The sequence below is a fragment of the Corticium candelabrum genome, chromosome 8 (assembly GCF_963422355.1).
Source record: "Corticium candelabrum chromosome 8, ooCorCand1.1, whole genome shotgun sequence".
Taxonomy (NCBI): Eukaryota; Metazoa; Porifera; class Homoscleromorpha; order Homosclerophorida; family Plakinidae; genus Corticium; species Corticium candelabrum.
The window spans coordinates 271414-292337 of NC_085092.1; the positions used below are offsets into that span (position 1 = coordinate 271414).

Sequence of the window (20924 nt, forward strand, 5' to 3'; positions counted from 1 at the left end):
TCACGTGTTGTAAAGTTTGCGCATGCTCATTGTCTGGTAGCGGTGTTCGCATTTCCGTTGGCGATGACTGCTGTCAACGTCTATTTTACGGCGTCGTCTATGGCTGGAGAAAAGCAGCTTAGCCGTCATGAACTTCTTCAATGGGTAAATGATTCTCTCCAATTGAGCTACACAAAGATCGAGCAATTGTGTGCAGGTGCGTCACCTTGTCTTGTTGATCGCAATTATATCTTAGTGTTTTCGCTTCCATTTTTGATTCATTTAGTGTTGATTGTGCAGTGTTACTCGACCGTCTCTGTGTGTCTGTTAGGATCGTCAGTGTCTACGTAGTAGTACAGTAGTCTCTAGTGTCTAGTCTACACAAATAGTGTACTCTACTGTACAACACTTTAGTTCTAAAGCATGAAATCTAAAAATGCTAACCTAGAGCTTTGCATAGCTCGTCTTTACAAAAGAGCTATTTGTTAGTGAACATTATTTTTGGAAATTTTTATTCAAAAGAGTTACACTAACTCGGTTGTCACGACATCAATTTAGAGAGTTTATTGAGGATAAATTTTGCATTTTCTATAAAGTTTATTTTTAATGCAATATTATACTTTTTTGACATGATACAAACTTTGTTTAATTGTTTCTTCAGAATTTTAAATTATGTAGTTCTCAGCTACGTCATTCTTCTTACCAAAGTGTTTACATTTGTTGCAGTTTTTGTTTGTAATATTTTGATGGTTTCTAATCTTCTCTTCTTGAGACTGTCAAGTTGCCCACTTCAGCTGATCTTCTCACCTCTGAGCTCTAAGAATGTCCTAGAGCAACAACATCTATGTCAATATTAGAATTTTTGTTGCTATCAAATACAGCCAGATGAGATTGTTGTCAATATTGAGGCTCTTTCAGTTGATAATGATAATGGCAGTTACTGAAGCCAGCAGCTGTTGACATACTACTGTAGTATATACTACTAATCGGTCCATGTCATACTTGCAGATAAGAAAACAAAACTCAGCCTTGCCATTCTGTCTTTCACACTTCCCCTGAGTCATCTATGAAGCAAACTGCAGTTTGCAGTTGGGACAAGTATGAAAGGCAGTCAGGCATGACTAAATCATAAGAGGACAAACCACATCACGTCACAAAGTATGTGGGATCTCTTAAAGATCTGTTATCTGTGTGTTGGTTTATTGGAAAATCAAAGGCTAGTGCTTGGTTGTTATAGTTGTTAGCAAGTCATAGTTTTTATGTTGCCTATGAATGAGTCAGCAACGTGTGCAATTGTTTCAATAAATGGTAATGAAACATCCACCATGTATATATTGTTAACCAGCTGCACTACTTGTACATGTACAGTGTCATTGTCACTGTGACGTTGGGTGATGGTAATTGAAACATTGTCTTTTAGGTGCTGCATACTGTCAATTCATGGATCTGCTTTTTAAAGGTTTTGTGGTGCAGCTAGGTTTGCTTTATTCACATTTAGTGTTTAAATGCTACATGCTCTTTAGGTTCAGTTCCAATGAAGCGGGTAAAATTTGATGTGAAACAAGAGTTCGAGTACATTGCCAATTTCAAAATTCTACAAAATGCATTTAAGAAGAAAGGAGTAGACAAGGTACGTACAACAGTTATAGATTGTTTATTGATGGTTTCAAACAGAGTGTTTTGTTTTAACACTTCGCAACTGCGCAGATTCATATTTTTATGTAAAGTTACATTATAAGTAAATCTATTCTCTACTGATTTATTCTAATGTTCGTAATCATGGAGTACTTCTTAGGGGTTGTCAGTAATTATTGAATGATTTATTTGAACTTCTTTCCTACTTACCCCACCTAATATAGACAGTTGTCCATAGCCATCAAACCATTGCTTTACTTGCATCTACTACATGATATGTTGCACCCACTACTAGTGATCTATTAGACATAATCAAAGCCAGTCTCGCGTAGCCAGACCCTTTCCCACGTCAAGCAATTGCACCAGACCCTATTTTTGCAGAAGTATGACGCAGGAAAAGGGTCTGGCTACACGAGACTAAATCAAAGCATCTATTCTTTTATTAGAGACGTTTTATAATTAATTAATTCATTCATTGTTTGTAAGCCATACTGTCTTAGTCTGAGACAGTCTTTCACACAAACGTCCCACAAAGTTTGATCTTTCATCACCAGTTGACCGGTCAATTTTAGTATCAAACAAGATCTTACTTCTGAACCTCCACTTGCTACTTTTGTCTTTTTGTCTATGTTTGTACTGGAGACAGTAGCACTTGTTCACTAATCAGGTGAGGTGAACAGTCAGTGTGACGACTTCTTTGGTTCAGACTTCTTGTTCATGAAGTTAGCAGAAGTACCTCATTATATTCAGTTTCTCACTAGTGTTTTGTGTTCCCTGTTGATTTTAATGTTTTAGTTATCATGACGTGTCGTTTATGCACATTTCTCTCAGCTGAGGAGTACAAAGCGTGGCATATTGCTGCTGATCACTTGCTGTCATCTGGAAGAAAGGCTCTCTCTCTCTTCTTATTCTGTACCCCAAATAGTCAACTGCTTCTCCAGCGCCTCACATACATGTGGGACTTGCGCATGTGCAATGATTGAATGATTTCTAAATGGAAATTTCTGAAATAGGAAAAATTGAGAGAGACTGTTGACGTCAGTCTCTCTTGTAACGTATCTTGGCTTTGTATGGAAAGAGAGTGCAGATAGTATTTGGCTGTGACATTACACAATGTGTAAGACATATAGAACTTGAAGGAGAAAACAATTAGCAAAGCACCAGTAAGATGTACAGACAAAGGGAATTGTTGTGGCAGAGCAATTCTTTAAATGAATGCGCACTAAAGTACAAACCCTCCACTAAAGTACAAACCCTCTACTAAAGTACAAACTCTCCACTAAAGTACAAACTCTCCACTAAAGTACAAACCCTCCGCGTGCCATAGCCCTGCAGCTTGAATGTAATTTGCAAAGTTTAATGGTGCATGCTGAGCTTGGTCTGACGCCATTTACACGCAGAACAGTTACAGAATGAAAGTGAGGTGATGGAGGTGTAGATGTTGGTGTTGACTTTGCTTGTGTCCGATCCCTGACGCCGGCGACCATGCCAGTGTTTTTTGTCCCATTTAGTTAGCTCCCGTTAAGCGCTGCTATCATTTCAAAAAGCTGTTGTACAGTGCAAACCCTCCACGTACCTTAGCTATGCAGTTTGATGCACACCCCCATATTAAACATACGGGACAGTTATTTGGTCACGTGTTACGCGGTTGTCTATCAGCTCATACATACGGTCGTACATCACGTGATCGAGACACACTACTGTACCTAAACTATGATATGAGGCAATGAAGGCAAATACTACATATGAAGGGAAAACGAGTGCTGTTCATATTTACACTCCTCTCAATAGATTTACTAGTCAAATGTTTAGTAGTGAAGCCATCTTTACTAGCAGTCACTGTATGACATGGGTATGATGCATACCTCATATTACACGTTTTGCCTTGAAAGCACAGCGAAGGAGGCCTCAACAAGTGTGGCCAGATTACTCTGTACTGTGTAGCTGTACTAATTGTTGCACTTGTTTTAAAGATTCCTCTTATAGGCACTCAAAGTAACTTGATAAAAATGATTTATTATTGCATTATTATGACTGTCAATTGTTAATGTTGATGTGCATGTTCAACAATTGTCAAAGGGAGTGGAGTTGGTAGTGTTGACTTGAAAGATAACATTGGGTTGCAAGCTTGATTTAGTGGTGCTGTACCATGAAGTTGTATGAGGAGTTTATCACATTGTGCTTTGGTGCAGTTACACAGTTGCATAATGTCTGTATAATGCGATTACATGTTTGTAGTTTATGATTAGTTTATGTTTGTCATTTATCAAACAATTTAATTTATGTCTGGATTGTAATGTTTTGGTCAAATTATTTCCAGATCATACCAATTGATAGACTTGTTAAAGGACGGTTTCAAGACAATTTTGAGTTTTTGCAATGGTTCAAGCGTTTCTATGATGCCAACTATGCAGGAATGGAGAACTACCATCCAGCTGAAGTGAGAGCAGAGGTCGGAAGTGCTGTTGCTAGAAAACCGCCTCTTAACAGTTCTGGTGCAGGTAAGTTGGTTGGAGCAAAGTCTATGTACACAAACATACATGCACACACACACACACACACACACACACACACACACACACACACACACACGAATGCACACTTTGAGCTGTCAATTTTGCACTTATATATATATATATATATATATATATATATATATATATATATATATATATGTATACGTTTGAGGAGTCATGCGTTGTCACTATTAGCAAGTAACTGTCAGATACTCACAAGGACCATTATTTGTCATTAGGTTAGTCACTTTCTTCTTAAAAAGGGCAGACCAACTATATTTTTTATGCTCATATTTTGACATAAAATCAAACCAACTGACTGAAATAAATATAAGCAAAAGTATGACCATTTGACATTTCGACCACACACTTTTCTTGTTGAGCTGCCTACAAGCCTATGAGACAACAAAAACAGACACTAAAGCAGATGCAGATACTGGTGCAACATGAATACAGATGCTGTACTACGCTTACTGTTAGCACCTGCTGAGTCACTGATACATGACATAGGAGGTTTTGTACATGTACCAAACCTTTCTACAGCAACATCATTGTGCTTGTGCACATCAAATTTTATTTAGTTTTTGTCAAGCTCAAATCTGGATCAGCAAATCCAAGCATCAAGAAATTTAATTGGCCTGGTCTAATTTAGATCAAAACGTATCACAGTGTTCTGCCCAGAATTTTGGGAGTAGTGGTAGGTGCATTAGGGTGTGGTTTTAGGGCGTGGCTTACATGATCTGCCACTACTTGCAGCCCGTCATCGCTACTCCCAGTGCTTTCGCTGATGCTGGAATTCTCATCTGGCTCCAATCATGACGTTTCCGTAAGAAATATTTCAGTAAAGACATCTTGACTGGACACCTCGACGATATCTGGGAAAGAAGTAGATCGACCTCCCAGATCATCAAGCATCGTCACAAAACAGACAAAAAAAATGCCAAACAGAACGTATCTCACTGTTAATGGTCCATGATCCGAAAAAGCAGACTAAGAAAGCTGCAACTTAGTCAACAGTTGGGAACTATGTTGCCTAGTCTCACTTTTATGCTATGGTGTGGTTAGACGTTTGCCATCCATGCACCAGCTGCAGATTTTGAACAGCCAGTGCTCCTGTCTAGCAAAGAAACCCTGATGACAACTTTGACTGGCTCTGTCACAAGGCGCTTGGGATATTGCCTTGCTCATCGCTGACATGCAGACTGCTTTGTTGGATCTCACAGCACCTTAGTGCTGTGAGCGATAGATCCTATCATATCAGGACAGGTCTGCTGCTATGTCATGGTGTGCAGGTCTGCTGCTGTGTCATGATGTGAACAAAGTTCTCACCTTTCAACAAACTGCTCTCACCATCAATGCTCATTAACTTTGAGCAAGTAAAACACTAGCTAAGTATGTAGTGGTCGGGGTTTGTCAAGTGATGGTTGGGCCTGACCACCTCTGACCACCGTGGACAGAACCTTAGTATTAGCCAGCTAAGTGAATGAAGTGATCTGAATGGACATTTGTATTGATATTTTAAATATGTATGGCTTGACTTTAAGTGCATATGAAGAACACGTTGAATGCTATGTGGTAGACTTAGAACCACTTTGTAAGTAGTTAGAGTGTATGTACGGTCAACCCTTGATATAATGATGTAGACAGTGTGGGACAAACGTGCATGCATTCCAACATGGTACTTCACCTCTTGATATAACTACACTTGATATGACGACACTGACAGACAGAGTACAAAGATGCATAGGAGTATAGAAATGTCCCTCGATTTACTGACATCCAGGTCACCGCAGCCTATCCTCCCGTATGTGCACCTTTTGCCATGTGGTGCACACATTAGAGCTTCTGCGGCACTTCATCTGCCTAAATGGCTGCATGTGAACTTGGCAGCTGGTTGTAACTCCAGAAGATTCTTCAGCAACAAGTAGAAGTTTACAGTGCATTAGCATGTGTACACTGTACATGCCATTTTACGATGAACCGTGTGTGTTACTGTGGCCACCCCACTCTAAGATGAAACCACATGCGTTATTCAGGTTTGCACCAATGCAGATTTGATATAGTAACCTCGGGATATAACGACATCAAATCGCCTGTTCCAAGTATTTTGTTACATCGAGGGTTGACTGTACTTATGTTTCTCATCTGACAAGAAATTTCAATATAAGAACATAGCTGAAATGAAGTACAGTAGTTCCTTCATTTGCGACCACTCAAAGCCCATCAAAGTGGTCGTAAAATGGAGGTAGTCTCTCCCAGAGGTGCACGTGACCGCTCCAGAGGAGTCCATGCGACATCCTTACTCACGTGACTTCTGCAAGTTGTAAGTCAGCGTAGGGTAAGCAGTAGCCTTTCTCTCAGACAGATGTTCATCATGATCATCATCATCGGGGTCTACCTCAGCGTCATTTTTGACACCTGCGCTTCTGAGGCATATCAAACAGCTTCCAAGAGTAGTTGTAGACAAGTGCTTCCCGGACATGTCCACCAATATTAAACATGCGCAGAGACCTGGTTGGTTGCTAACAGAAGTGCACATGACACATTTTAGCAGCGCTGGTCACGTTACGAAGGTAGCTACTGATAAGAGGTAGCTGTTATACAAATTTGGTCCATGCACAGTTAACGCGGTTGTAAATAGGAGGTGGTCACAGATGAGAGGGGTCGCACATGGGAGGGACTACTGTATAGAACATTTCAACAGTGCATCGAAGCAACAGCTGAGCTTATCTTCAGAGCCATTTGTGATAGTGAATCTGATAGAGATGACACGAACTCAATCTTCTTTCTCTCAAAGTAGGAGCAGTTGTGCATTGAATTAAGGACAATACATTATTGCAGGCACAATTGATTTTTAACTGACACATTTATACTTTACAGATGTGTTACATTTAGAGATGATATACTAAGTAAAGGTTATCACTCGCATTTCAGAACAAGATCATATTGATGCCTGAGTATCGTTTACTGCACGAGTTGTAGCAAAGTGCGATAAACGGTGAGAGGGCAAGAAATATGATATTGCTCTGGAACAAGGGTGATGACCAATATAGTTACCAGCACATGGCCCTTACCCAATGAGTGTTTGAGTAGACTGTCATGAAGTTATCTTTCTCATTTCTACAGCAATTTCAATTATTTAGTCAGAGATGGCTTACTTTTGTTTGCTGCTCTTGATTGACTGGGACAGTATTTCTCCTTCTCATTTGACTTGTCGGCTTGTTTTGTGAAATTGTTGCGGTTTGCATAAGATGATTGCCCTAGCTGGTTTGTAACAGTATCACGATCAGTCCCTTGTACTGGGAACGGGCAACGATTGTGGAAGCGGGCAATAACTGCGGAATGTGTGCAGTAACTACAGTACGCATAGACTATGCAGGCATTAGGCCGAATACTGATATTATTGCACAGTCTACAAGAGCACTTGTTGGGTAGGGGCCACGTGCCGGTAACTAAAGAGAACTGCAAGTGAACTAAGTAAAAGAGTTAGTTACTTGGTTGACAGATAGTAAAGCGTCCAGTTTGAGGTATCACAAATGCTAGGACCATTGCTATTGCATTATCGTCTCGTTTTAAATTTTATGGTGCTTGTGGCTTTGTCCACCTTCTCATCAACCAACTTTCTGAGGATAAAATATCCAGGTTGAAATGACATTTGCATTGTTATTTTCTCATAAGTAGCACTGGGTTTCTTGTTGAGGTTGGTTTGTTGCTGTTAATTTGTTATGTAATGCATTCATTGTTTCAGTAGGTAAGAAACCGGTCAGCCATTCCCAGGTGCCTGCTGGTGGAAGGAAGCCAGTAGGAGGTGTACGTTCTGTGGGGAGTTCAAGGAGCGACGTCCATATAGACAAACAACAATATGAATCAGAGGTTAGGTAGTCAGTTTAGAATGTTTGTGTGTGTGTGTGTGTGTGTGTGTGTGTGTGTGTGTGTGTGTGTGTGTTTGTCAGCAGAGTGTCAGTGGTAAGAGTTTTAGTCTTTGTGTGATAAACTGTTTTATGCTTGATCTTGTTTTTAGGCATGGGTAAATTTAGTTATAGTTTAAAGGGGAACTCTCACCAAAATCAACTATCTCTCTGATGGAAGCTGTCACTTCATGACACAACCCTTTGCAATCGTTTACTGCAGAAGTTTACCGTAACGAAGAAATAAAGCATTGAAATTATCTGCGCGGGTGTGTTTAGTACCCGTATGTAGCATGAGCGTACCTCTGATTGTTGGTTAGCAAGGAAGACCGATACCTGTGCACATTTCAAGCTAAGGATTGTGAGACATATGGTGTCAAGTTGTGATTTATTGACTAAAGCAAACTGGGACCCCAAAGTTATCATGCAAGTATTGACTGTGGCAATACAACCTCAGAAAGAGACCCTTCTTAGATTAGTTAATAGATCATGTCTCACTGAATTTTGGATGCGTTAGGAGCACTTGGTATTGTTAAACCTAAAGTGGTTACTTTGAGAGAGTAAGACTTTGTGTACATACGGGGGAACAACTCGTTGCCGATTCTCTGCTTCTCTGGCTGTCTGGACTGTAGGTGTTCTGCAGGAAGATACCAGGCCTTGTATCTTTCTTTCAACAAGTTTTAGTATTTGGTGAGAGTTCTCCTTTCAAGACACTCAACAATTTATTCTGGGTATTCCAATTACTTCTGAACAACAGGCAGTGTTTTTAGATATTCAATTGAGTTTCAAGTGTTAATTAAATAGCTGGTGTCTTTACTACATCTTCGTTGTTTGTAGCTACTGTAAAGGTTTTCTTAGGCTACGTATGACACTTTGTAGAATATTGACACTGTGTTTTACTTTTGTCAGATAAGAGAGAGGGATGAAACTATTCAGGCTTTGGAAAAAGAAAGAGACTTTTACTTTGGGAAGCTTCGTGAAGTGGAGATGTTGTGTCAGGAGCAGGAAGAAGATGGCAAAATTGAGACAGTAAAAGTTCTCGAAGTCCTATATGCTACAGAGGTATGGTAAGCACGTTTAGAATGTATGATTTGTTTCACTGTAAAAGCAGATAAACTGATGGTCATGTATCATAAGAACGTTGTAGTGTACAATCAAATGGGTGTACTGTAATTGTACAAATTTCTAATTTGATGAATTATGGTGCTTCTCCTTGAGTTCTCACTATGTAAAATTTGTATGTATTGGTGGTTGTTTATGCATATGCATGTTACTATGTACTATACTAATGTAGATCCGATCAGTTTGTGGATAGCGCAATACTGTTAGTTGTAGTAGTGTTGATGCCGCTTATAAATGTTTGTAGTTTGTACGTATAGCCTTTCTGGAGCTCATTGCAAAGATAACTCAACACTAAATATGAGCGAGTGATATTTTGCTGTAAATGCTCCATATGCGGCCATGTTAGGATTGTCATCAGAATAGGAAAGAACTACCTAATTAGCTCTTACTCACTTTTTCATCATCATTATTGAGGACATGGCACATTTGCAGTGGTTGTTTACAGCTTCTAGTTTGACTACTATCTACCTTCTGGCTTTGTCAAGTTCTCAAGTTGTGGAATAAATGAACTTTTGGAAGAGGTAAGCTGTCTAGAACCAGATTTACTAGTACTTTAGAACCCAGCTATGAGAAGTAAAGAGCAATGGTGCAGCATTGCCTGCTACAAATCATAATTTCAATGGGCTAGCAAGCATGTCACATGGAGCAGTTGGACATGTACCTTTGTGTGCATTGTCAGTGAAACATTGATGATATGTTCACGACTTGCAAATTGTCTTGTACCTTTTCCAAAAACATTATTTGGAGTTGCGTTAACTATTGTGTATTTCATTTGTATCTGACACTTTTGGGTGAATATCAACTTTTTTAGTACTTCATGAGTATATTTACTCATAGGCTATTAGCCCTGAAATTTGATTGATTCCACAGTCTGTTGACGATTGGCTGACAAATGTGTTGTGTTTAGGATGGATTTGAAGCGCCACCCCCTGGAGAAGAGTTGGTAGCTAATGAACAGATGCCTAACGATGGGTATGATGAGCCAGAGCAAGATGAATATTAGCTATTGGTTCTGTGTTGTTATAAAAGTACATGCAGTCAATGCGTTGTAGTTTGCAACTGAACACAGTATGTATGTGTGCGTTAGGTACGTTTATACTAAAATGTTAGTGTATTTGTGTAGATGAACGTTGATAATGGAAAGCGCTAGGGAAATCCTTGTAGTCTACGTTCAACGGTTGCTGGCTTAGCACACGCACTGATCGAGTCTGAGTCTTGGCTAGGAAGGCAATAAAATTGGATGTCTCCATTTGAGAAATCGTATACATGTAGTGTCAATTCAAGAACATTACGGTGTCCATGTAGTCTGTCGAGTTTGGAGCAATTAGAAGTCTAGAAGATAGATAATTCTTGTCACGAAGATCACAAGTAAGTGAAAGCCGGTCTAGGAACTACCCATGGTATTTAGTTTCTGATATACATGTACATGCAGGTTTCTATCAGCGTACGTGTGATGTTTTTGCTCGTCTGGAGACCTCGATGAGACTTCAAGTCAGAGCCGTCTCTGTCTTCGCTGCATGGGCTTCGCTATAGTAAGTAAACTAGCTAGAGACTTCGCTTTGGCCTCACATCTACGACGGGAGAGCAAAAGAGGAAAAGTGTCATTGCCTAATCTAATTAATTGACTTCGAGATCATGCGTGGCAATCCAGTCCACATTGGAAACCAATTTGTATATCAGCACAGAGTCATGGACGACTCAACGTAAAAGTTCGCAGGCCTAGGAAGAGAGGTTACAGAGGAAGATGTAGTCTGTATGTATGTATTTACAATTGTAAAAGAATATAATCTACTGTCTAGTGGTCAGCTGCTTGTAGGCGTAATTAATTCTAGAGCAATTAGCTAACAAAAATTTAGTGCCGAGCGGTCACATTGTAGACTGTAACTGATAGGCACGCGATTTCCAGCCGCTACTCAGGAATCGACGAGCAAAACAGAAAAAATCTACAAAAGTCTTCTTGTAATTTGCTGCCTAACTAAATATTAATTAATGAAAAAAGACAACCGTTTGTTATAAATGATTGAAACGATTAGAGATTTCAAAACAATTTTTTGTATTCTAGAATATTTCAGGAATACGGCAAATATTCAAACTTAATTAATTGAGTTACTAGAGTACAGTGCTCATTACATGTAAGCTAAAAGTTTAGCTAATGAGACACAGCAGACCTGCAGCTGCGTATAAAAACGCACACACGTGTACAATTAAAACTCATTAGCTAATTTAAACTACAGTTTTACTACTCCCAAAATTGTTTTGTCTCATATTCTAGCACGCTCCTAGTGTTGATTCGTGGAAACCCTACGCGCCACCATTTACTCCGCCCACCTTTCACCTCGTGCCTTGTATGGCGCATCTGTTCTTTTGCGCATGCGCACATTACACTTGTTGATGGTGCTGTAAATGCTCGATTTTCCTGCAGCGACAGCTATTGTGGCGGTGTGAGAAGCTTTACCTTGACAACATCGGGTACGTAAAGTAGTGCCATGTGGTTGAGGCAGTGGGGCCTCATTGGGACTCAACCTGATTTGCGCTAGAGAGTTTTCTTATCACACTGTGCTGAAACGTAACGTTTTTATGTTTTAAACAGTAAAAAATCGTTTGAAAAATGTTGCTTTTATTTAGAGATCTAGTGTACTAGGCAATCGTTTCGTGTTTTTCCGTATTCATGCTTTTCCCGTTGCTCTACATTGTTACACTTTACACATTGAGGCGTGGCCTCCTACTCGAATTCAATCACGTGTCAGTCCTCACCGAACGTCACGTCTGGTTTTTCAGGTTTTTAGGAGATGGGAAATTTACTGAACCTTCTCTCTGATCGACCTGTGAACCCCAAATACGACGTTTTCTTGGACTTTGAGAGTAAGTAGACGTCTGGGTTGGTATACTATAGTGGCTTTATGTTGTATACTGTTTGTATATCCGTTTGTTGTCACTGGCGTTGACAATGACTAATGATTAGTGGGAGAAGAAGTTGTGTATTTGTTGACAGTCAATGTGTAATGAAAGAGGAAATTGTTAGATGTAGTGATAAGGTGGTTGTCAACATTAATTAACACCAGTTAGTTGTCCCTACTGAGCTGTTTAGGTCATGCAGCAAGTGAGTTGACAATGACTTGCTGTGCCAGCGTCAATCAGTAAACTACAGATTGTGTGTGCTTGTGGTTGCAGTTTGGGTGTTTGCATGTGGAGCAGAATGGCTGTTGTGATGTTGTATCTTTTAGTGTCTGTGTGTTATCAGGTGGTGTAACTGGGCATGCCTCCGTTGAAAAAGTGGGCATTTCAGTTGAAAATTTTTCAATTGGGTGTCCATAAAATTTATTTCCTGACTTATCCGCAACTTAGCCAGCAGGCTTCAAGATCAAAAAGAGAGGATTTGATGGTACAGGTAGTTTTAGACTTTTATAGTCTGTTAGTCTTTCCTGCTGGTTACGTGACTGATGCAGCACTCTTTAAGTTGATATTAACAAGGTACATTGGTAAAATTTTAATGCTAGTTACGTGTATGTTGTCGACCTCAACTGGAGGAGTACGTAGAGTTGGTCTTATTGTTACTAATGTTGATTGTTAATATGAAATTTACTGTACACCAGAGGTGCTATATGTAGTGGGCTTGTGACTAGAAGCTGCCATCATCCGTATATCTTGTTTCTAGAGGTAATAATTACAGAGGACGGTTAGTTGTAATAGCTAATTGTTTTGCTGTCAAACTTGATTGAGTCATTCTAATATGCAGTTAGCTTGCAAACTTGCAGATCAGAGATAGCCACTACAAATTACAACATATTTTATGAAACTATTTTCTAAATTAACACTTCTATCTAAAGTGTTGCCTTGGGGCATTAGTTATTGGTACTTCTTTGTGGGACATAATACACAAGGTGGCAGACAGAGACAGGAATTACTGAAATACTTGTTTTGAGTTCATCGGGAAAAGTACTGAACTAGAGTTATGTGTACTTTCAGGCTCTTGATGTGATGTACATGTATGTATGGTTGTTATAGCAGTAAACTAATATTAAAGAATGATTAGCGATACATGTAGTCACAGCTTTGCTTTACACATTTGAATATAATACCCATGCAAATAGTGCATAACCATTGTTGCTGTGCAGATGCAAAACCGACCGAGTCAGAACAGATTGTGCATGGACAAGTAGCTGAAGTACTGAAGAGAGCACGGGAAATTGAGGAAAAGCTGAAATGTTATCAAGGGGCAGGGGAGCCAATCAGACAAGTGCAGAAGTTTCATCATGATTGTTCTTCACTGTATGTACATTCGGCTGCTTGACTAATTCAATAGGCAATATCAAATCCAAAGAGCGAGGACCTACAGATGAATGCATGGCAAGTAGTCTGTCCTCTTGTAGCTCAGTTGAAAGAGTTTTATGAATACTCTCTACAGTTGGGTTAGTTGGCAAGTCAGATGGTGTGCAGTAACTGGATGTGGTGATCGTTGTTGTTGCATTGTCTAGAACGTGTGTTAGTATTGTTGCTCGATGCATTGACTACATCAGACATGACTCCTGTACAACATTTGGAGATGCAGCAGGTACATTATTACCATTATATATAGACTTTGTGTTGTCTGTTGTCTCATTAAATGTAGTGTTACTGTTTCATGGTTAGTAGTACTAACTTCAGCGTGTCTCACGTATTGCCAATAGATTTTATGTTGTCGATTGGTATGTGAACATGCGACATAATAATGGATGGAAAATTAGCAGGACAGACAATCGTAATGCTGTTCTGTCAGTCAGCTGTTCAACAATAATTAACATAATAGTTAAGGTTATGGTCATGTGGCACGCAGAAAGGAATATACAAAGAGAGACGAATTTGCATGGACATCGCAGCCTAGCAAACTGTTCGTTTGGTCAGATGTTCTGGAATTTGGTTAGAAAGTGAGTTTGTTTTCTGACATTTATAATAGGAGTTTCGCATATAGCCATGTCCTCTCTACAGGCGGTGTAAGCCAAATGTTTCATTTATTGGGTTTCAATGGTTGTTGATATTAACCACTAATTTAATATTAAGAATTCTTGTGACAAGCTTGCAGTGTGTCAGGAAATACCAAATTTGTAATTCAGGAGACTTTAATTGTGCTGCTGTAGTAAGGGATGGAGGATACATTGCATATGTGAGTTGATGGCAAAGACATGGCAATCATTTGGACAGACGGACATTTTCTGTTATCTAACCTCATATGTGCTTGTTCAAGACAGGCAGAAACGTGTTTGTTTGTGCTCTAGCTGCATTGCTTTGTAGTTATTGATGATGGTATTGTGGTTGAAATACTGTTATGTTTGTAGTCATGATAGGAAATTGGATGATAGTGTACTTCTAATTAAGACTCAAAAAACCATACGTTACATTTGTGTATCTCTTGGCAGGCATTAGTGAAGCAGTTTGCAGAGATTCTGCATTTCACATTAACATTTGACGATTTGAAGGTATGAGTGAGCTATGCATGCTGCCGTTGTGTTGGCTGGACTATAAACTGTTTGTGTAGATGACTATTCCATCAATACAGAATGATTTCAGTTACTATCGTAGAACAATGACAAGAATACAAATTGAGAGGGTAAAGTGTGATGATGCGTGTTGTACTTGTTTGTTTATGATGATGTTTTCTTTCTTTAGGACGGGTCTGAGATATCTGATGCAGGAGTTAGTACAGAGATGGCAAACAGAATGTCTCTTTTTTATGCTTCCCCAACTCCAATGTTGAAGACACTGAGTGATGTAACATCGAAATTTGTAACTGAAGTAAGTTAGTTTGACACAGCAGGAGAGATAGTGACGTTTGTTTTCTGTCTTTTATATTTGTGTTTGTTGTTTTCTTACACGGCTGCTTGCTGGATATATAGAGTTGGTGATTACTACATACTAGTGTTGTTACCATTAGAACTGTTGGATTGTCAGTTTTAATTAAGTTATGGTATCATTTGAAATTGACTGTATTGTGAGTCATACTAGGTGACTGATCTTATTCTGACGAAACTTGCTTGTAAGCTGTTTTCTTTATTTGTTATTGGTATAGAACATGTACATGTATGTAGAGGGTTTTGTGGTGTACTACAGCTTAGAGCTTTGTCAGTGAGCACACGGTTTCCTTGGATTGGTATTGTAGCTTGGTTTATGTGTGTCTTGGCTCGTTTTTGTATGGACATCCAGACAGGCTGATAATTGGACACAATAAAGTAATAATGTGACCAAACGTCTCTGTGGTGTAATCTGAATCAACTGCTGATGATCGTGATCGCAATGGTGACATAAAACAGAACAAGCCTGACTGTGAACTTCATCTTGGAAACTTTGTATTTATTTAAACAGAGAGACGATATGGATGCTGTTAGCATAATACAACACTAAAGCAACCTTTTTTGTTTAGTAAGGATCTAGAACTTGTTGTGTTCAAGATCTTTGTTCACACATTTTGGTTGGCTTGTTTGATCAAAAGTCACATGGGTTGTTGCTGTGTAGGCAGTTAGATTTCCAAGATACAAGAAATGGAATGGATTGACATGATTGGCTGGATGCATGTGTGGTGTGTATATTACAGAGTGGTAAACATAGTGTATTGACTGTTAAATTGATGTCAAGTGCACTTTGGTTATCGTATCTACAGTAGTGTTTGTTATAATTGGAAAATACGTAGACAAACCAAGAATATACAATCTAAGACATTGTGTACCATGTGGACAGAAACATGTGTTTTTGAGAATCATTAAACAAATGCAGACTGTTTTCTGCACTTGCACTTATGCACAGTGATATCATGACATATTCAGTAAGTGTAGTGTTTGTAATAGTACATTAGTGTTGCTTTGTCTCTTGTCTGTCTTGAGACTTCTTTCCTTAGAAAACTTGAGCTAATGTTGTAATTTTCAAATGTGTTGTCTAGCATGGTGATCTACAATTTGAGAATACAACTGAATGTCTTGGGACGATGGCTACACTATGTAAACTGATGGTTGAGAATCCGTGAGTTGAGATGCTATGATGTGCAGTCACCAATGTCTAGGTCTTCTGTTGTTTAGTGAATATCGTGAGAGGCTGGGATCAGAGCAAAGTCAATTATTTTGCTTGCGAGTGATGGTAGGAGTGATTATTCTGTATGATCATGTGCATCCTGCAGGAGCGTTTGCAAGGAAGGCTGCAGTTGATGTAAGGCAATAGAGCAGAGTGTGAAATAATCAGATTCTATATGGCTGTTGTTTTGTGTCAGGTGAGAAGCTCTATAAAAGTTCTAAAGGATCATCCTCATCAGTCAAATGTGGAGGGACTTCTGAATGCACTGAGGTTGGTTAATCACCCAGTGTAGCATTACTTATCATTGGTTGTATATGATGGTGTTTCCTGTCACATTTTCTACGTATTGCAATAATGTGTTTGAGCTATCATGTTTGGTTGTATATCATCCTTTTTATGTGAAGTGTGGTGGTAGCTCAGATGGGGAAATTTTAAATGCAGTCATAGTAAAGATTGGTTGGGCGTACTGCCTTTAAAAGAATGTGATGAGCATTGTGGCTGTTTTCAGTTACTGCTAGTAAGCCTTGGCGTGTGCATATGCAGCAAGAGGTTACAAAGTTGGTGTGTGTGTGTGTGTGTGTGTGTGTGTGTGTGTGTGTGTGTGTGTGTGTGTGTGTGTGTGTGTGTGTTTTGTGTGTGTGTGTGTGTGTGTGTGTGTGTGTGTGTGTGTGTGTGTGTGTGTGTGTGTTTGTGGTGTATGCTTGCAGCAAGGCTTGTGTTTTGTTTGTTATGTAGCAATGACGATTTATCTTCAAGTGTGAGGTCTTTATAGCATACATTACTGTGTAGGTATTCCACCAAGCATTTAAATGATGAAGCGACGTCAAAGGAAATCAAGGCCAGACTGAATCAAACCTAACTACAAGCTATCTTTGTGATCGATCTAGTAACCTCAGTTTACAGAGAACTGTACAGTCTTGTGTGCTTGTTTCAATTTTGTGTATGACTGTGGCTTGTGTTTCCTGCTGTCTTCTGATAACTTTTACCATTGCCCTCAGTGATAGGCCGATGGCAATTTGTATGCAACTTGTCTTGTGTATATGTACAACAAGCCTCATCCCCAGAGTACTGTAAGATGGATTCTTAGTTGTAGTAACAGATCTTGCTGTAGTCTGGGGACAACGACTAGAATTTCATCAGGGGTGACATGCAGTTCCAAATCTTGTATTTTTCCGAAGCAAACCACCAAGTTTAGAAGACTGCTGGTAGGTACTAGAAAAAGATGCAGTAAACTTCAAAAGTTTATTTGTGAATGTAAGTGAGGTTAGCTGTCAATTTTGATGGTGGATAGTTTCAGGTTTAGCTGTGTATAAAGTCTGTAGTGTTGTGTCCTACAAGTGACAGTGCAAATTCCTGCTGTTTACTTAACACATGCACAACAATACAATGCAACACTAAATCTTCAACTACTGTGCATTCCTTGTATGTGATGTCTCGTTTACATATACCAGACAATAGTAGTACTCATATGCAAGAAGTCGGCTTTACAAATAGATCAAAATTTTAGTCAACAAATGGTTGTTTTCCAGTTGGTGGTTGCAATACTCATGCCTCCATTCATTGTACAAAGCCTCTGTAGTTGTCACACTTTTTTATGTGTGGCCATCTGTCGTTCCTTTTGGTTTGCTTGATCCTGGTGTTTGAGGCTCTGCTTTCTTGTTGCATGTGTCCACTGTAGGGTATCCCTGTTCTTGATAAATTAGGGTTTGTGGGTGATGGGTTGTTGGTTGTCGTGCCAATGGTATGACATAGGTAGTTGTACATGGGTTGTCCATGGGTTGTCCCATGGGTTGAATGTTGGTTGTCTCCTGCTCCGAAGATGGTGAATTTCTCGGCAGTGGCCTTGTTGGACTCAGATGGTAGTTTTAATTATGCACCTTAAGAACATTGATAGTTTGTGTCTCTTCTGTGAACACCATCGGCAATGGCCACTTTGTAGGGTTCCAGTTCTCTTATCTCTACTGTGCAAGTGTGGGCAAGGGACTACATGGGGGAAAAGGAAGATGTGCGTGCAGTGGAACAGAGAACAATATTCTGTCAACCAAGGCCAGATCAAGTGAATTTCTTGATGTTTGGATCTTTTGACATGAAAACCCCACCGATCGCCTGAAAGCAAGAGAACTACGTGACATTTGAGCATGCGCAGTTTTGTTGTCTTGCCATTTAATTAATGTTCATGATTAGCCAGACAAAAATATTGAGGGGCCAAATTATATTAATACCTGGTAAATGATATTAACTAATAAATGTAGTCAATGTTGACTTGCATACAAGTCGCTGGTATTAAAGTTTATCTCTATATTATTTTATGCCTATCAGTATGTGGGCTACATGAAGGGTGTACGTGTTGGTCTTCGGAGAGGCAAGCAAGCAGTCCGTCTATCAGAGAAGAATGATCAATGCATCTAGCCAATAGATATGTTCTATGTAACTTCTACATTTTCTTTTTTAGATTACGCACTAAAACTGTAGAGAACTAAGGGTGCGTTTCCACTAGTGCCTAGACCGGTTTAATTAACAAGTGGTTTAAGCTAAACTGGTTTAAGAATTGACTGTTTCCACCTGCACTAAACCAGTTATATTTTAAACCTAAACCTATTTCTTAAACCTACTTTGAAGTAAGTTTAGCAAAGTGGTTTAGGTTTAACTGTCACGTGACAGTAGCGCGCTTGTTTAGATGGCTTCTGACAACGCTGTTTTTAATGATATTGACTGTTTTGTCGGGATAGGATTACCCTAGAAGATGTAAGGGTCTTTAGCTAGGGGAAAGAAATCAGCAGCTACGGAGAGAGAGAAGACGGTGTCCTTGGTCATCCTCATGCAAATTCCTACTAGCAGATTCTGAATCAGTAACAACCAACAGTTGCCCTGACTCGGTGACAGACCAGTCCAATACTTCAAATTAATGCGTTCTTAGACGGTTTGTTTAGCACATCTCGGATGTGCAAGTTCCTAATGGCAACAGTCGCTTTCTTGAACTGGTTTAGTTTTAAACTCATTTAAGCTAAACTAGTTTAAGGTGCAGCTAGTGGAAACACGGCCTAAAACTATTTTAGTTTTATTCTTCGCCCTTTGTATTGCAGCAAACTTGACTAGATCTACAGTGTATTATAATTATCAGAAGTTACTATTCTAGCCAGTCAGTCACAAGACAGGTCTTTCAATTGAGAATATCGATAAGTTCAAGTCACGTTCTTCAATCAGTTTTAATTAATTTGCAAGCAGGGTATACGTAAGTACTACATATAGTCTAGTCACACGCCCTAAAATTGGGGGCTTCGTAGGTACGCCGCTGGGCTACTCCGCTTATCAAACAGACTTTATTCTTTGCATTCAGTGTACGCTAAAGTGACTAGATAACTCTGGTACAGCTCTTACATCTTTCGCGCTATGAACATCCGGGTACAGTCCTGATTATCCGGGTCTCAATACGCACACACCAACGTGCTTGCTAGGATTCATCTCTACTGCTGTACTCTTACTCGCGATCATCCGTTCGATGGCCGATAATGAAGCTGCTCAAGCTTCCCAAGATTCTGGGCATTACGGAGGATGCGAGGGCCCCGAAGCAATGTACGTGAAATTGATAAGCAGCGACGGGCATGAGTTCATCATCAAAAGAGAGCACGCTCTGACGTCTGGAACAATAAAAGCAATGCTGAGCGGTCCGGGACAATTTCACGAAAATGAGACGAACGAGGTGAACTTCAGAGAAATCCCATCACATGTCTTGCAGAAGGTATGCCAGTACTTTACCTACAAAGTTCGCTACACCAACAGCAGCACGGAAATACCCGAGTTTCCTATTGCTCCGGAGATAGCTCTTGAGCTTCTGATGGCAGCCAACTTTCTAGACTGCTGAGGAACCGTGCAGCTCCATAGTTGCTCTGGACGTTTCTATCCGTTGTTGTAAATTGTGACTTGCTGAGTTGTGTTGTGTGAGTTTTGAGGGTGGAAGTAGACCTCAGATACATAGAGATATGTTTTGTTGCTTCAAGCAGAACCAATTTGAATAGTAATGGTACATGTGTCTTGAGCAAGTGGGCTGCAGCTGCTGCATGAGACTGTGACACTGGATAGGGGTATGCACTTACCACTACACAACTCCCCCCTCTCTCTCTTTCACACACACAAACACACACACACACACACACACACACACACACACACACAAACACACACACACACACACACAAATAACAGGATGACAGAGGTCTGCAAATGTCGTCTTTTAGCTAATTAATTAAGGTAGAAGATTAGGTTTGAGCAGAAATTGAGGAGGTATAAGTTGTCAGTTTCATACAAGCAGGAAGAGAGGCTATGGATATTCTTATGTGCTGCAAGATAGCACATAAGTGCCATAAGAGCGAGAACAGTTTAGTACATCAGAAGAGAAACATGAACTAGTTTATAGTTTATTGGAGGGAGAGAAGAATTTAATGAAGCAAGATCTAGAGGAGAATGAGTTGGGTAGTGTACAGGAAACTGAAGATCTATAGAAAGAAGCTAAGCCAGCAGTTTGCGACTAAAAATGTACAGTAGAAGATTGAATGGGATTTGGATTAATTAAGACCTTCCTTAGATGGGAATTTGGAGTCATTACATACAGGATGGTCAAGTCTGAATTGACTTGTATTCAAGTTTGATGTATTCATTTCCTAAAAGCCACCAGAAATGGGATTTTGTGTGGTCACATGACTGAGTGAAAGTTGATTTGCTTCCTGTCTGC

General features: G+C 39.7%; 3 protein-coding genes across 4 annotated transcripts; all 3 read left to right on the forward strand.

The window, feature by feature from the left end:
• Positions 1-29: 29 nt before the first annotated feature.
• On the forward strand, positions 30-10406 carry LOC134183090 (microtubule-associated protein RP/EB family member 1-like). 2 transcript variants are annotated; one of them, XM_062650543.1, is made up of 7 exons: positions 30-196; positions 1400-1438; positions 1503-1609; positions 3935-4115; positions 7882-8003; positions 8948-9100; positions 10068-10406. In XM_062650543.1, the coding sequence occupies exons 1-7, from the start codon at positions 64-66 to the stop codon at positions 10161-10163; spliced, it is 831 nt and encodes a 276-aa protein (XP_062506527.1). In that variant the 5' UTR covers positions 30-63; the 3' UTR covers positions 10164-10406. The 2 variants fall into 2 exon arrangements, with proteins under 2 accessions (XP_062506527.1, XP_062506526.1); XM_062650542.1 differs by having other exon boundaries at positions 7879-8003; positions 10068-10403.
• Positions 10407-11532: 1126 nt separating this feature from the next.
• LOC134183066 (CYFIP-related Rac1 interactor B-like) lies at positions 11533-17146 on the forward strand. Its single transcript, XM_062650513.1, has 12 exons — positions 11533-11629; positions 11939-12022; positions 13276-13397; positions 13464-13569; positions 13636-13712; positions 14554-14613; positions 14673-14744; positions 14804-14929; positions 16068-16147; positions 16204-16330; positions 16392-16465; positions 16985-17146. Exons 2-12 carry the CDS (start codon positions 11950-11952, stop codon positions 17052-17054), a joined length of 987 nt encoding a protein of 328 aa, XP_062506497.1. The 5' UTR covers positions 11533-11629; positions 11939-11949; the 3' UTR covers positions 17055-17146.
• A 2460-nt stretch (positions 17147-19606) lies between these two features.
• Positions 19607-20219, forward strand: LOC134183163 (elongin-C). The gene has a single exon (XM_062650639.1). The coding sequence runs from the start codon at positions 19695-19697 to the stop codon at positions 20055-20057; it is 363 nt and encodes a 120-aa protein (XP_062506623.1). The 5' UTR covers positions 19607-19694; the 3' UTR covers positions 20058-20219.
• Positions 20220-20924: the final 705 nt, after the last annotated feature.

Excerpts from the sequence above, each read along its gene's own strand:
- LOC134183090 (XM_062650542.1), top strand. The coding sequence starts at position 64 with ATGACTGCTGTCAACGTCTATTTTACGGCGTCGTCTATGGCTGGAGAA. Across the intron at positions 197-1,399 it reads GATCGAGCAATTGTGTGCAG|GTGCTGCATACTGTCAATTC; the intron begins GTGCGTCACCTT and ends ATTGTCTTTTAG. Across the intron at positions 1,610-3,934 it reads AGAAGAAAGGAGTAGACAAG|ATCATACCAATTGATAGACT; the intron begins GTACGTACAACA and ends AATTATTTCCAG.
- LOC134183163 (XM_062650639.1), top strand. The coding sequence starts at position 19,695 with ATGGCCGATAATGAAGCTGCTCAAGCTTCCCAAGATTCTGGGCATTAC.
- LOC134183066 (XM_062650513.1), top strand. The coding sequence starts at position 11,950 with ATGGGAAATTTACTGAACCTTCTCTCTGATCGACCTGTGAACCCCAAA. Across the intron at positions 13,398-13,463 it reads CAGGGGAGCCAATCAGACAA|GCAATATCAAATCCAAAGAG; the intron begins GTGCAGAAGTTT and ends CTAATTCAATAG. Across the intron at positions 14,614-14,672 it reads TAACATTTGACGATTTGAAG|ATGACTATTCCATCAATACA; the intron begins GTATGAGTGAGC and ends CTGTTTGTGTAG.